Source organism: Clupea harengus, chromosome 6 (genome assembly GCF_900700415.2).
Source record: "Clupea harengus chromosome 6, Ch_v2.0.2, whole genome shotgun sequence".
Classification (NCBI taxonomy): Eukaryota; Metazoa; Chordata; class Actinopteri; order Clupeiformes; family Clupeidae; genus Clupea; species Clupea harengus.
The window spans coordinates 24,710,925-24,726,970 of NC_045157.1; the positions used below are offsets into that span (position 1 = coordinate 24,710,925).

At 49.6% G+C, this 16,046-nt stretch overlaps 1 protein-coding gene across 2 annotated transcripts in view; it reads left to right on the top strand.

The window, feature by feature from the left end:
• Positions 1-16,046, top strand: part of LOC105888976 (polyamine-modulated factor 1-binding protein 1) — a 141,953-nt gene that overhangs the window by 116,674 nt on the left and 9,233 nt on the right. For both annotated transcript variants that reach the window (XM_031569522.1, XM_031569523.2), the window contains exons 19-31: positions 315-494; positions 813-1,043; positions 1,415-1,645; positions 3,805-3,927; positions 5,931-6,057; positions 6,290-6,447; positions 6,718-6,964; positions 9,079-9,268; positions 11,507-11,660; positions 12,107-12,274; positions 13,317-13,442; positions 13,779-13,946; positions 14,196-14,345. In XM_031569522.1, coding sequence (XP_031425382.1) covers positions 315-494; positions 813-1,043; positions 1,415-1,645; positions 3,805-3,927; positions 5,931-6,057; positions 6,290-6,447; positions 6,718-6,964; positions 9,079-9,268; positions 11,507-11,660; positions 12,107-12,274; positions 13,317-13,442; positions 13,779-13,946; positions 14,196-14,345 — 2,253 coding nt within the window. The remainder of the gene's footprint in view (positions 1-314; positions 495-812; positions 1,044-1,414; positions 1,646-3,804; positions 3,928-5,930; positions 6,058-6,289; positions 6,448-6,717; positions 6,965-9,078; positions 9,269-11,506; positions 11,661-12,106; positions 12,275-13,316; positions 13,443-13,778; positions 13,947-14,195; positions 14,346-16,046) is intronic.

Here is a 16,046-nt window from a genome sequence, read left to right on the forward strand (position 1 = left end):
TGTGCATGTTCTTAGATTTATAGATTTGCGTTCCTGTGTCATTTTGCTTTTCCAAAGCAGTTTTCATGCAGTAAACACTATAAATATGCTAACACACTATAATCAGATTATCAGTATGTTTACTGTAGGAGTAGAACCCATGACCCTGTCTGTTGTTAGAACCATCTTCCCGCCTTTGCACCAACAGAACAACAGGGTAAAACAGCTGTTTTTCAGCCAGATGTTTGCATGCATTTCGAACCTCTGTAATGTTTGTGTGCCAGACGTACACACAGAACCTCAGTAACGTTGTGTCCCCCTGGGGTGCTGTGCAGCGTGAGAGCCAGCAGGAGGCGCTGTGTGAGCTGCAGCAGAGGGAGGCAGCGGCACAGGCCCAGCAGGAACGGGAGCAGCAGGAGGCCCACACCCGCCTGCAGCAGCAGCGCGCTGCCGCCGAGCGCCTCCGCGAGGACCTGGAGACGGCACAGAGACAGCTCCGGGACACGGAGGAGCAGGTGAGACGCGCCCAAAATGCAAATGGGACACATTTGAGATCAACCAATATTGGCACGTGTAACTGGAAAAAACACATGGGAACCCCAAGAGGTAATTTTAAGGTGAGAAACAGACAGGTGATGTGAGAGAGCACTCAGGCATGCAGGAAAACATATATAGAGCACTGAGAGAGGAGGCGAAGGAGATGAAGTAAAAACATCAACATCTTTGGCCAAGCCATGTTTTTCATGCCTGAATGAGAGTTTGTGTGGTGGTGTTGTTGAACTTACCTCCTCTGAGTCTGTGTCAGCCCCTGACTGTGCCCACTGTGTTGACAGAGCTCTCAGAAGGAGGCCCAGCTGCGCTCCCAGGATGTCGAGCAGACGCGGCTCAGGGCAGGCCTGCTGGAGGCCCAGGCCCTGGCGGCCGATGCGGAGGTCAGGCTGCAGCCCCTCTCCGACTCCCTGGAGCTCCACAAGTATAAGTACCAGGCCTGTCTGAACAAGATCGCCCAGCTGGAGAGCAGCCTGCAGGCCAGAGAAGAAGACCTGAAGGAGGCCAGGGCACAGGTTAGCCGCCAAACCACCTCAGTCCCACCGCCCACTCTACTTTTCTAGGAAACGTGGCGCGCAGCATGTTGATATTCAGCGCGAGAGAGAAAAACGTCTATGTTTGCTCTGTATTCGATTAAATGGAGACGTTTCCTTAATACTCTGAAGGTCATGAACTTGCTTGAGACTGTCAAGTGTACAAAACAAGTGTACAAGACTAAGGGCCATTACAATACATTGGTATACATAACCCTAACCCTTTCACTCAGGTTACATACTGCTCAAAATAGGGAATACATAAAATGTGCCTGTATGTGTAAGGCAGGTGCTCCAGAATGTATTTGCCTTGTAGCGTGCAGTCATGCATGTCTGCGTGTGTCTCGCCACAGATAGCCGAGGGCGAGGAAGAGGTCCTGCGTCTGCGAGCACAGGCAGTGGCGCTGCAGGGCGACTTGAAGGCCCAGAGCGCGCAGCTGGAGAGCGGCGACGACGCACTGAGCGCCCTGAGCCAGAGCCTGCGCCACACGCAGCAACAGCTGCAGCACAGCCGCCAACACGCGCAGGAGTGCGAGATGGTCATCACCACGCTCCGCCACAGCAGTGCAGCTCTGCGCAGGCAGGTCAGTCCGTCCGCACGGGCCCATTCCAGATCCGTGAGATGCGACTTGCATGTGACTCGCACAGTCAATGTGGATGGGAAGCAAAATGGTTTCATAGTTTTCAGTCCTGGTGTTGTGATTTTGAAAACTAATGTGACCAAATATACATTCATATAATTATCATATCTCTCTTCACCAACCCTATAGGTCACCTCCTGTTTTGCACACCGCATTATATTCACATTACAGTTAATACCATTCTCTTGTCAGGAATCTGTTTTCTATAAGCTTGTTTTCTATACTGTATATAACGCGACTTCTGCACTTAAACACAGTGCCGCTTTTCTGTATATCTGCTGCTCATGTGTCCTTTGTTATGGCTGCCTGTGCATTTCCATGTCATCGCTGACCCCAATGGGAGGTAGGTGTCGGGTTTACCTGGCCTCTGGTGTTGTGTGGATGCACCTACACTGCTCTGCACCAGAGCCAGTTTGTAGGGCTCATAGCACACTGAGTGTTTTCAGTGATCTCTATTGATCTACGGGCCATTGATCGGCATCAGCACTCTCAAACCCACCCTGCAGACACTCACAGGTGTGTGGAGATCTGAGGAGGAGTGGGGGCAGGGGGAGAAGGAGGGAGAGAGAGGGAATCGATGCCTGCCAGCGATTAGGGATATGGGGTTTCTCTGTTTGGCACGGTGGGTCTGGATTACAATAGCTAGCTGTTTAGATGGAAGGATGGGTGTTTGTGCAAGGACGAAGTTGTTTGGAAGTGTGTGTGTGTGTGTGTGTGTGTGTGTGTGTGTGTGTGTGTGTGTGTGTGTGTGTGTGTGTGTGTGTGTGTGTGTGTGTGTGTGTGTGTGTGTGTGTGTGTGTGTGTGTGTGTGTGTGTGTGTGTGTGTGTGTGTGGTGGCAATCCAACCGGGGGAGGGCAACAGCTTGGTGCACGAAAGAGCTAAAGTGGAAAAGCATGCTGTGAGAGCGGTGTCACGCTGAAACAGCGGTGCTTGCTTACAGCTCAGTGGCACAGCCGCCTCCTTCTGAGAGAGCCCAGATGAGGTGTCAGCCCACCACTGGCCTGCACACTCATCCCTTCGGTCACTCTCTCTCTCTCTCTCTCTCCCTCTCTTTATCTCCTTCTTTCTTTCTGGCTGTCTGTCTGTCTCTTCTCATCTCCCCATTCACCTCCAGCACCTGAGTCCCCATCTGCTTCTCCTCCTGTACACAGCACTCCATTAGTGACACACAGCCCTCAATCAGGAACACACATGCACATACACATGCACATACACATACAAAACACACACACACACATACACATACAAAGCACACACACACACACACACACTCTATTGATTCCTCTGTCCTCATGCAGACCCTCAGAGCCCACTACACCTAGCCTGGTTTTCCGTCTGTCTCCCTCAGCCGTCATCTACACCCCCCTAGTGTGTGTGCACCTCTTTAAGTGGTCCTGTCCAGCCACAACCCGCTGTGCTGTCAAATCAGTGTGCGTGTGCGCGCGTGTGTGTGGATTGCCCGATATTCCAGCAAACGTCTTTATAGTTCTTTCCCTGTCTACAGAGAAAGAAGCCAGAAGGTGCTAAAAAGAGAGTGGGTTAGACACAGACAGAGAAGTGATTGGGTTTAACAAGCCGATCATGGTGACGCTGATACATGCTGGCCTGCCTCATCAGTGCCGCCTGATTTTACTGCATCACTTTGTCTTCATCCTCTCCAAGAACACCTCACTCCCTTTACAAGGCTTCCTGAAGGTCTTCTCAGACACCAAGTAAAGTTTGTCTTTAGAAAGCAAGCACTGCCGATAAATAACTTACAACGCTGGAAAACAAAGACAAATGCTTGTTTGCTTGTTTGGACCTGCACTCATAACCCAGCACCCTATTGCTGAATATTTGATATTTACCGCAGGGAAAAATGATCCTGTCTGGTTGGGAGAGGTCGTCAAGGTTTATGTTTCTAAACTATTCTTTAGATATATTAAGATCAACAGATATGCAGACACACACACTACTACAGCAGGAAAAGATGTTTCATAGAGTTTTCCACAATTGGAGTTGTGCCTGTGAAGAGGGAGGATGGATTCTAACTGATGATGCTGTTGAGTTTGACTGTTTGTGTGTATTTTGTGTGCATGTGTGTGGTTTGTGTGTGCACCAGGTTGAAGAGCAGGAGGAGGCTGTGGTGAAAGTCCAGGCTGATTTGTCCGTGTACAGAGCCACTCACACACACCCCGACACAGACTACGATCACCAGCTGAGGCGCATGCAGGATCTGGAGGAGGTGGGTGTGAATGGGTTACCCTCTCGCAAACAATCAGTCACTGCTACAGAGTTACCATCTGCCATCATGGAGTCTACTGAATGATCTGTAACAACCTCTAATGGAGGACAAACATGCAGTTGAACAGCAGCTGCAATCAGTGAACATCAAATGGCCATTGTTGGGTGTGCTGTGGCCGTCAAAGAGCTAAGTTTGTGGAAGTTCAAGAACTTCAAAGTCAACTCTCACAAAGCATGAACTGGATTTTAGTTGAGCACACAATGCCTTTTGCATTTGGTGTTAGGTTGTTAGTGTATTGATTTGCTCTCTCAAACTGGCACTAGCCTGAATCCACAGCATCTAGCCTACAGGAAGCCTCAGTCTGTTTGGGCAGCTGTACTTACATATTTCACCATACACAAACAAATACTATGACATCAAAGCAGGTTCCACAGTGAAAGAGATTGTCTTGTATAACTAGGATATAGTCTGAGAAATGCAAAATGGAGACGTGTAAATGTCCTTGAGTTGATGCTCTGATTGGGTGGGCAACCTGCGGTTAGTGTCGTGATTGCCATGATAGTTGACCCCCATCAGTTAGGTGCCATGTAAGTTGGATTGATGCATTTAAATAAGCTGTCATCTCCCTCCCTGCCATCTCCCTCTCACACACATGGCCTGACCTGAGGCGGGCCTGGCTGTGGATAGAGAGGTGCCTCTCAGAGATGCATAACCTCCCACTTTGACTAATTGTTTGTTATGTCAGTGCGTGGGGCGGCCGCCTCGCCTTTTAATGGAGTGCGTCGGGGCGATCCATCAGGGCTCCCGTCCAACATCGAGAATGTCAGCCCCGGCCGCTCCCAACGTCGCTCTCAGCGCCACGGCAACGGCGACGTGATTTACAGGGCCGGACCGGCTCTGCTCTCCTCGTTCCTTCCTTCGCCTCTCAACTCAGGCCCCAGATTGATGGCCCCTCTGCCCGCACAGACACCGGCCTCCATCTCCCCAGCAACCTTTTAGCGGGCATTTTATAGATGGTTAGGGCGGCTCGTTTGGCTATTTATACATCGGTAAGTGGCCATGAAATATAGATTTGTCGTGACGGTTGTTGGCGTGGTGAGCGGCCTGGACGTCCGCCTGGGTGACACCTCGTTATTTTAATGGGCCGAAATGAAAGGGGCACAGAGAAAGAGCGGCGTAAAGGTCCCTGTTCTCAGAGGGGTTTGAGGGACATTATTTCCTCATGTTGCTGTTGTTGATGTGGGTGATGTTTACACACACTTACATACACTCACAAATACAGACACCCAAACTCAAACACACATTCGTGTTTAAGCTGTAAGGCTGTGTGACCTGTTCGGTTGACACCGTGAGGAAATGGTGGGAAATCTAGTAGTTTTGGATGACACGTCCACACACACACACACACACACACACACACACACACACAGTCACACAGTCACACTCTCACGCTTTCTGTGTTCTTTCTCCATTCTCTCTGAAAAAAGTGTGGTGCCGAACATTCTGGGTGATGACACACCGCCTGACCTGTCAGCAGTTGACCTGCAAACACACCAACGCACTCGCGCACACACACAGAGTCTCAGTCTCCATGGTAATGCAGGGGCTGTCAGTGGCCCTGGCTCGGTGCCGTGGGCGGCTTAATTGAATGGTTAACGCGTCTGAGGCGGCCACCGGCAGATCGGATGTGACACCTGTCAGAGAGCTGCTGTGTCTGCGTCCAGGACATTTCCTCCATACACTCATGCATATGCACAGGCCCAATGAGTGTGTGGAGACGCCCGGTGAAGGGTAAGGGCAGGTGTGTGGGGGGGGGGGGGGGGGGGGGGTAGCCTGAGGGCCAGGAAGGCACAGGCAGAAGCGGAGGGGGTGGAAGACAGGGTTTGTGGCAGCTTTGCTCCCTTAGGTGTGCCTCCACTGTGCCTGAGGCGGCCATGCTCCTCCCTTAAGGCACAACCACAGATGTGTGACAGGTGTGTGTGTGTGTGTGTGTGTGTGACCAGGCACTGGCACAGGCCATAGAGAAGTGTGGCCAAGCGTCTCAGGAGCTGAGTGTATACCAGGCGGAGCTGCAGCAGCTGAGAGAGGAGGGTCGCAGACTGGCCCAGCTCAGAGACGACAGCACGGCAGGTGAGATGGGCCAGCGCCACCACGAGCTGCCCTCGCGTGTGTGTGTGTGTGCCTTCGTGTGTATTGGGTTCTATGTACTTCAGTACAGCAAGTCATTGAATATCAACGCCCCCTGGGCTGTTTGCATAATTATGTGTGTTGTGTTTGAGTGTGTTTTCTGCTCAAATGGATATACACCTGTGCGTTTGTGCATGTATCTGTAACTCTGTGTGTGTGTGTTATGTGTGTATAGAGGTGCTGCGTCTGCACGAGCAGGTTTGCCAGCTGAGAGAGGAGCTGCAGACTGGGGAGCAGAGGAGGCAGGTGGAGGTGAGTGCTCTCCAGCAGAGAGCAGTCAGGCTGGAGGAGCAGCTCCTGGCCGCACAGAAGGAGTGCGCCCAGAAAGACCAGGTGACCCCTGCTCCACATCTAAACTCACTCCACCTCTCTGTACCTGTCTTCCATAATAAGACTAGTGGCTAAGGTGTATATTGACACCAAATGAGCCTTTTGTGTGTGATTGCAGTGCTCATGGTGTAATTAGCCCACAGTCCTTTCATAGTTCTTCCTCATTTCTCTGGTTACTTACCTTTGCCTTGTCCACACACGTCCTGCTGATGTGTTCTAAGATAGAGAGTAACTCAGCATAGTTTGAACAGGTTCTGTGCTTGGTTCCTGCAGGCGGTGCAGAAGCGCGAGGCCCTGCTGAGGCAGTCGGAGGCCGACCTGCGGGAGGCGAGTGAGCGGCTGCGGGGGAAGGCCCAGGAGCTGGAGAGGCAGGCAGCCGCTGCCCAGGGCCTGGAGGCCGAACTGCAGAGAGCCCGCAGAGAGAGGAGGCAGCGGGACGGCGAGTGCGCTGCGCTCAGGACGGAGCTGCTGCAGATCCGAGATGAGCTCAAGGACACCCGCACCGGCACCAGAGACATCGGTGACTTACCAGAGGCCCTCTGTCAGAGATGTTCCAAGATTTAGATCAGTATTTGTGCAGGCCGGGTATCCACTCAATTTCTGGTCTAGGCTTTCAAGAGTAAAGCTAAAGTAATTTGGTACAGAACTAAAACAGATGAAGAGAGAGAACCGATACCCAGAATACAAAGAAAAGACAGATCAGATAGAGAAGAGAACAAGACAAGTTCATTTCCAGGACCAAGCTGGCCTGGTGTAGGTAAGGCTCAACATAAACTGTTGCCATGTTGCCCTCGGCAAACAAATTGAGACAAGAGACAACCATTTCATTACCACATTTTCACTGTATTTTTAAGATATTCTTGAAGAAAATAAAATCAATTTCTCAGTCATATCTGAACATCGTCTAAGACACACTGATCTGCATTTTGCATCTAGCTAATATTAGTAGGCTATTGTTTTTAAAACGTAGCCTGTACCACCATTTGATTCCTGATACTAATCCCAACCTGTCAAAACTGATGCGTACTGCTCAACACTCATCAATTATTTTATGCTAATTGCACTCTGCTACTTAAACCGTTTTTGTATTCAAAGACTAATTGGTTTCATCACTGTTGTTGTACACATACACTCACAAGTCAGAATAAAGGCCGATAATGATGGCTGCTATTTAGTGGGGATTGGCAACCAGAAGCTTATGCTCATGCCAAGCTTGGCAACCACTTTGTTAAAGTTAATGTTGATCCCTGTTTGGAGACTTACGTCTTCAGGTATGATTGGGAAGTTAAACAAAGAACTTGGAATGGATGTGCTTCTGTTTTCATTTCAAGCCTTTGTAGTTGATGGATGTTAAGAATCCCGACCGGATGAATGCTATAGAGAGGCCACGAGGCTGACTAGAAACAAGAGCTTAGGAAATAGTCTAAAGAAGCCATAATTACACCAAATGCAGCACAGTATTAGTTTGAGGGAAATGAAAGCAAAGGGTTAAATGTAAAGTCTATAAGCCTGGCAGTGTGAGGAGTCTTAGTATACACATTAAAGCACAGGCTTGTCAGGAGTGTTGGACAGCCAGCTGAGATTCAGGCACTCTTTGAAGCCCTCAGACAGTGATTTGAGTGGCTGCCTTTGTCTTTTGGCACTCTGTTTCGCTCTTTCTCTCCCTCTCTCAACATTAGATGAGGTGAAAAACAATTAAAAGTGGGCAGCAGAGACGGGAAAGAGAGAGAAAGAGAGAGTGTGTGTGTGTGTGTGTGTGTTTGAGATAGACCAGAGGCCTCGGAGGCGGCAGGGCCTCCAGGGCTGGCTTTAATAAGCCGTGTGAGATGGTCACCTGTTTGCGTGCGGCTCCCTCGGTCTCCGTGGCTCGCCCGGAATGAAACAGCCCATCAATTCACAGCCTGAGGGCACACGTCTCTCAGTCTCTCTCTCTCTCTCTTCTCTCTCTCTCTCTCTCTCTCTCTCTCTCTCTCTCCCTACTCACTCACTCACTCACTCACACACACTCACACACACAGCACACATACACACACACACACACATTTACTCAGGGTGCACCAAGTCCGACTCAGTCTAAAAGACATTCAAGTGGGGAAAGAGGCACAGAGGCTATAATTTCGGCCGGATGGGGCATATTAACTTTTTTTTTTTAGCATCCCATTAGCATAGCGCTCGTGTCCGTTCAGCAGCCACCCCTCGGAGCGGTGCAGAGGCCAGCCATGTGGGCTGAAGAGCTGGGAGAGGCGGGCGATCCAACTGGGGATGGGGGTTAATAGAGGCTTTCAGCCAGGACCCCAAAGCCATTTAAGAATGTGCTGATTCTGATTTCCCTGAAATGTGCCTTCGGATGCTGTTTTCTGCTCGGTTAAATTAAAAGATCTCAAACAGGAATATTTAAAAGCCCACAAGGGTTTCTAAACAGAGGGCTGTAGTTTGGTGCAGTTTACCTCAGACTTGATGCCTTGACATACACACACAAAAATATCCTAGCACATGAAAGCATTTGCTTGTAATGAAATGCAGCCTCATAGATTCTATGTTTTATCTGTCATTGTCACTATGTCATGGCACATCTGATAAACATAAACATATGTATGTGTGTAATGTCTGTCTGTTTGAATATGTGTTCTGCAGCCCAGGAGCTGGCCCGTGAGCAGGAGAAGGGGGTTCTGCTGGAAGGTGGGCAGCAGCGTGCCCAGGAGCAGCTGGCAGAGCGGGTGGCAGAAGTGGTGCGGGCAGAGCAGGCCCAGCGGAGGCAGCAGGCCGAGCTACGCAGACTCAAGGAGCGGCTGGACAGTACAGAGGCTGAACTCCTCTCCAGCAGGTAGCCTACAGTCAACACATTCCCTGCCTCTATTTCATTCTGCTCATTCTCTTTCTTTCTCTCTCTCGTTCTATCTCTTTCTCTCTCTCTCTCTTTCTTTCTTTCTTTCTTTCTTTCTCTCTCTCTCTGTCTGGCTATATATCCAGTTAACTATCTGTTCATCTGTCAGCATGTCTACCTGTCTATCTATTCATCTCTGCCTTTCCATCTGAGTATCTTTCTGTTGATCTGAAGATATTCCTCATGTTTATCTAGCTGTCTACAGTTAATGGCTTCTGTCCACCCATCTCTCCTTGGCCAACCGGTAACATAGTATATGTCAGGGCTGTAATAATTCAATGTAAATTACATTCATCTTTTCTCTCATCATAATTGAAGAGGCCAGTTACAAGTGGCTCAGAATGTAAAACTAGTTGGACTGCGTTGCACCCTCTCTCCCTTAGAGGAAGCTGAACCTTTCAACAGACACCTCATTCAGTCTCCCTCTTCATTGTTCTCATGCCAAGTCTTACACTCCTGTGAGGCCTAGGGTTAGGAGTCACAGAGAAGTATCTCTTTGAAGTGTTTGAACCTTGCACTCAAACAATACGCACGCACACACACACAGGTTGCTGAATTTCCTACAGCTGTTCAGCTGACCCTCGATGTGTCTGTGCCCCCCTCCCCCTCTCTCTTACTCACTCATACTCCGCTCTGCGCCCTGCACCTTCCTCCATTCCTCTCTCTCTCTCTCTCTCTCTCTCTCTCTCTCTGGCATGCATGTGCGTGGGCTGCTCGATGTTGCGGATCATTCGGGGTCGGGGCCCCCCGTGTGAAATCAGATGTTTAAAGCGCCGGCGCAGGCGGGAATCGGAGCGTCTTAAGCAGCACCTTGCCAAAGGTCTCCTGCTCACTGAGCCGTCCTGCAGCAGTAAAACGCGCCCTCCGGTTGCCAATACACATTAGGGGGGATTTAGTAATTAAGTGATAGGCTGAAGACTAAATTGGGTGTTTGTGGGCCGGCGAGCCACCCCGAGGTCCCCGCTGCCATGCAGATAGGGGATTCTAATTGCCAGGGTTATTGATCATCCTGGCAAGGGTGTGCAGGGGGATTTCACGAGTGATCGATTAGCTGTTACTGCGGCCAGCTCGTCGATGGGAGAGAGACAGTGGCTGAGAGAGTTGGAGAGAGAGAATGAGAGAGGGAGAGAGGAGGTGTGCATTGAAGGGCTTCAGGGTCTTTTTTTCCCCCCTCACACACCATGGCCACAGTCTGGGAGTGACACAGCAGCTAACAGTAGCGGAGCACTTTTTTTGCTGACGGGTGCCCTCTCTCCCTCTCTCTCTCTTTCTCTCACTCTCACTATGTCTTTCACACACTCTTTGGGGAGTAGGTCGCTGTCCTGCTGGCAGCATAGTCACTCCCCCCGACTTGACCTTGTGCGTGTGTGTGAGTGAGTAGCCCAACCGAGCGGCTTCACACGCCACTGTGGTCAGGAGAGTTAATGTTTCAACAGAGCCACTGAACTCGCTGGATATTCGATTAGCTGCTTCTCCTGGCGTTAAACAGGCTGCGGCCACCTCCCAGACGGAGGCCGAGCTACCCTGGCCGCCCAGTCGCCTTCCTGCCTGCCCCATCATTCACGCTCCAGCTGTGACTGCCTGCCCCCGATATGCCCAACCCAGCAGAAACCTACACACACACACTCACACACACACACACGTCCATCTCATTAAAAGTTAAAGCCTGCCTGGGCAAATTAAAGCCTTTGCCCAGCCTTTGCCAAATTATAGCAAATTAAACACCATTCCGCCCACACCACTGTCAGAGAAATGTTTAATTCCCTTTGATTTATGAGGCAAAGGAGAGTTGCTTTTTTCTGTGTCTGTGTGTGTGTGTGTGTGTGTGTGTGTGTGTGTGTGTGTGTGTGTGTGTGTGTGTGTGTGTGTGTGTGTGTGTGTGTGTGTGTGTGTGTGTGTGTGTGTGTGTCTGGAACAAAGAGCATGAGTTACATTACTGCCCATTGCTTAAACTGCTGATATCAGTGCTCAAACACATGCAGCTCCTGCTCTTATGTGTTATGCCTTTATCCTGTAACCTATACCTATGACTCACTCTTCTATATCCTGTGTTTAGGGTATTCTATCTATAATCAAGCATTTCAGGTCTCTTCCTCCATCTCTGGCTCTCTGGAAGTAGACTTGTCAGCCACTGAGAGCAGCTAAGCAGTGTGCTTCTGTCTGTGGTGTCTCCTTCAGGAGTCAGGTGGAGCGTCTGGAGGGGGAGGTGGCTGAGCAAAAGCAGGCCCTGCTCGAGGCTCATCAGGAGGGCACGAGGCAGCGCGAGGAGGTCCTCAGGCTGGAGGTGGATCTGGGACGCAGCAGAGAAGCACAGGACAGCCTGCAGCTTCAGGTACCAGACACACACACAACCTCCACAAAGCCTCTGCACATCTTCTCTTTACAGCACACAAAGCCTGGATGGAACTGGTGTAAAGTATATTACTCATTTGCACACAATGGTTTGGCTATACAATATCCAAAAGGAGGGTGATGAAGTTGGCCTCTGGTGCATGACACAAGTTCAGAAAGTAAAAGTCTAACTATATTTCTGTAGTTTTGTATTTTGTTCGTTGCTTGATTTATTTTGGCACAAATACTTTTACCTCTTTGAAATCTCAATTATTGAGCAAAAGTCAGTCAGAAACCTTAGTTCATGAACATTTGTCAAATCAGACGGAAAAATAACATTTAGTTTCAGACAAGTTTGGTGACCCCTCTGGCCTCCCGGCAACTTTGTATGACCGCGGTGAGTGATTGCATCTTCTTCTCTCTCTGTCTGTCTGTCCTGTCGGGCAGCTGAAGGAGCAGGCGGATGCCAACCAGGCCCTTCGGGCAGAGCTGGCCCAGGAGCAGACGCTCCAGCAGGAGCAGCTGAGCTGGGCGCGGGGCAGCCGCAGCAGAGAGGCGTCTCTGGAGGCCGAGAGGGAGCAGCTGAGGACCAAACTCCACTCTGCCAAGAGCCTGGTACTGTGGGCACGAGCTCGTGGGATGTCAGGGTCACACCCTACCAGCACGCTCCTCCACCTTTCACTTGGAGCAGGAAAAGGAAACATCCGTGTTTCTCTATTCTCCGTCTGGGAAAGGAGTAGCCTAGAGCCTTTGCAGAATATGACAAAGCATGTACGCTGCATATTAATGACCAAACGTTATTCTGCCGAGAGCTTGGTTTTAGGGATATTCTCACCTCTTTGTTTTTAGATCATTTTTGCAACTGCACTTTTCACCCTTTGTAAAAGAATAACTCTGTGGTAGTTGTTCTCTGAAAAGCAGTGTACCGTTTAATAAGTCAACTGTTTTGGAGACTGAGATAAGATGTGAGAAGTCATCGTTCGAGGTGTGGAGGTCATCCCGTCTGCGCCACATGACATTCATCTCTTTTTCGGCGAAAGAGGCTTTGTCTTTATCTCTCTTCTCAGTGCAATTTCTAGCACTTTCCATCAGGCCTGCACCTCAAGCTGTTCTCCCAAAAGTCAATTAGTTTCCATCTGAATGTGCTCTTCAGAAACGCTGCCTTAATTATATTTTAATCCCAGCGGGGCTAAATGTTTTCAAAAAGGTCTCAAATCTGCATTAATCACGAATGTAAAGGTTTTATTGCTTCTCTTAACTCGCCAAAGAGATGTATACCAGAAGCATGGCAATTTATGGACCGTTCATCTGTCGGAAAATTAAATCTTAGCACATTTTGATATCTCTTAGAAAAGTTAAATCAATCTGATGAAAAAGTTTCCCCACCAATTATGGTGTTAAATTAATCCTCTTAATCCCAATTTAATATCTGTCATGCCCATAAGAGTATATCTCCCACCAGCCCACCCCCACTAATCCTCCAGCAGGGCCTCGCTATCTCACTGTGCTTGTCAGATTTTATCCCGATATCATGCTTTGATGTCCTCACTGTAACGCCTCTATCGCCTCCTCCATCGAGGCAAGGTAGAGGTGTGCGTGAATGTGCGGCGTGTAAGCGTTTGATTGACAGCTGTCTCCCTGTCTGTGTGTGTCTCAGCTGAAGGAGCAGGAGCAGCTGATTGGCCGGCTAAAGAAGGAGCAGAGTGCATGCCAGACGCAGCTGCAGAGGCTCCAGAAAGCGCTGGAGAGCAAGGAGGCCGACGCCAAGCACAGAGCTGAAGAGGTCAGAGGTCAACGCAGACGCCGTCTCTACCCAGTGGGGGGTGCATTGGAGAGGCTTTTGTAGAATATAATATGAAGATACATCGAGATAGAATAGAAACTAATGTCCAATTTCACTGGTCACACCAGTACTCTTAAAGCAGGGTTCTTTGGTCATTGTGCTTTAACAGGACAAGAGACAGATGACTCAAAGGTTTGGTAAAGTAATAGTCAAAAGTGGGGTTGGGCTACAGACGCATAGTTGAAACACAAATGCTTATCCAGCAGTTTGCACGATTCAGTGTCCTCATTCATGTCCTCCTCCACCTCATCCCCGTCTCTGCTGTGGGCTCTGCAGGTGGCCTCGCTGCAGGACTCGGCGAGCCGGCTGAGGCAGGAGCTGGAGCAGGCGCAGGCCAGCGGGCGGCAGGAGGCCAGGGAGGCGTCCGCCACCCAGAACAGACTCCAGGAGCTGAAGCTGGAGCTGGCTTCTGCTCAGGGCTCCCACAAAGAGAGCATGGCACTGGTCTGTATACTTCAGTGAAACCATTGCAAGTGTTGATGTGATAAAGTGTATACCTTATTTTAATTTGTGGAAATTGAGTAGTGAAAATATCTATTAGATGATTGTGTTTAAATGTAAATCCATCACACTAATGTGCTACGAAGTATTTAGCTTAGCCTCATTGAGGCGTATCTGTATGTCCATTTGCCTATGTTTGTCTGCTGGTGGTGAAATCTGTGGGTGGATGCGTGTGTGTGTGTGTGTGTGCAGCTGGCCGAGCGCAGTCGTGAGTTGGCGTCGGTGCGCAGCGAGTTGTGCCGACTGCAGCAGCGCGGCTCCCAGCAGGCGGAGGAGCGCCAGCGGCAGCAGGCCACCGAGCTGCACAGGCTACGCAGCGAGGGCCAACTCAAGCAGGAGCAGGCAAGCACACACCCCAGCACCCGCCAACAACAATGACCTCTAGCATCATAGCTAACGCTTCAGCCTGTGCGCCTCTCATATATGACCACAGTACACACCAGCCCCATGCATAAGTGCACCGCGCCCCTGTGATTTGATTAAACCTGGGTTACACAGACACACTGTGTCCCTTGTTGCCAGCAGTGAGAGGTGCTGTGTCAGATCCAGTGGCATCTTCAGGGCCTGCAGGTTGAAGTCATTATTCTGTATTCACATAGCTGTCCTTCAGCCCACACACAGCACCACCACATCAACAGTCCTCTTCTGTTAGCATTTTGATATCCAAAGAATGCCCCAACCCAAGTTTGTTTTTTATAGTTATCCACTATCTTGGCAGTGTGTGTGTGTGTGTGTGTGTCTGTGCATTTATACTTTTTGTAGGTATACAAAGTGTGTGTGGCTATGGTTGTGTTTCGTGCATTTACTTTTCGTGTAGTGTTTGTATGCACACATTGAGTGTGTGCGTGTGTGAAGCGAGTCCACTGCAGTGGGATGAGGCAGGCTTAGCGTGGCTCAGGGCTATCTCCTTACGCCATCCTTTTTAAGTGCTGTCAATGTTGCATGATAACAGCACCACTCTCCAGGGCTCCTAATTGGTTTAGGAAAAGCATCGTTGTCATTTTTTGCGGTCAGCAAACTCCTTGGGTTAGAGAGAGAGAGAAAAAATAAAGAAGTGCCCACCCCTTCCCACACTCACCCTCTCTCTCCATCTCTCTCTCTGTCTCTCGCTCCTTTCTATCCCTCCATCCTCTCCTCCACAGATCCTCTTCTCTCGCCCCAGTGAAAAGATAATGATTATGTGCAGTGTGTGTGTTTGTGCGTCTGGTGTCTGTTTTCAGTTCTTGCTTTTAAAAATAATTGCTGTTGGTGCTGCAGCCGTATCACAGGAAGGCCAGTAATGACTGCTGGCACTGGTGTGGAACAGAGGGCGCTGGAGGGGGCGGAGGGAGACGCACGCCATGGAGAGAGAGAGAGAGAGAGAGGGGCTCATTTTCAGCTGTGTGTGTGTTTGTGTGTGTGCAGGCGTGCATGCGTGGTCTGATGCTTGGAAATGAATGTGTGTATATGTGGATGTGGTGAGATCTTTTTGTGGATGTTGGTTTACACCTAATAGGTTAATGGGTATGTATGTTCAGTGTGTGTGTTTGGATGTGCATGCATGGTTTAAGTGCCTTGAAATGATAGTGTGTGTGTGTGTGTGTGTGTGTGTGTGTGTGTGTGTGTGTGTGTGCACAGTCTTTTCACATATGGCTAGATCTTTTCTGAATATATGGGTGTGCACCTAATAGATGTATGCATATCCATGTATATTGTGTATGTGTGTGTTTGTGTGTCTTCAAGAAAATGTAAAATGTAGTAAAGGTGTGTGCATAAGTCTGTACAGGTATGTGTGCACTTGTGTGAATGTGTTAGGATGTATGTATGAATGTATGTGCAGGTGTGTGTGTGCAGGTGTGAGTGTGTGTGTGTGTGTGTGTGTGTGTGTGTGTGCGTGCGTGCACTCACTGGCCTTTTGTGTGGATTAGCGGTGAGAGGTGGGAGAGGATGATCAGACGTTGAGCACACTCTGGCTCCTGCGCAATCACAGAGGGATTAGAGGGGGAGGCACACTGCAGTCTGAAGCTCATATCCTCTTTCACACACACACACACACACACACAC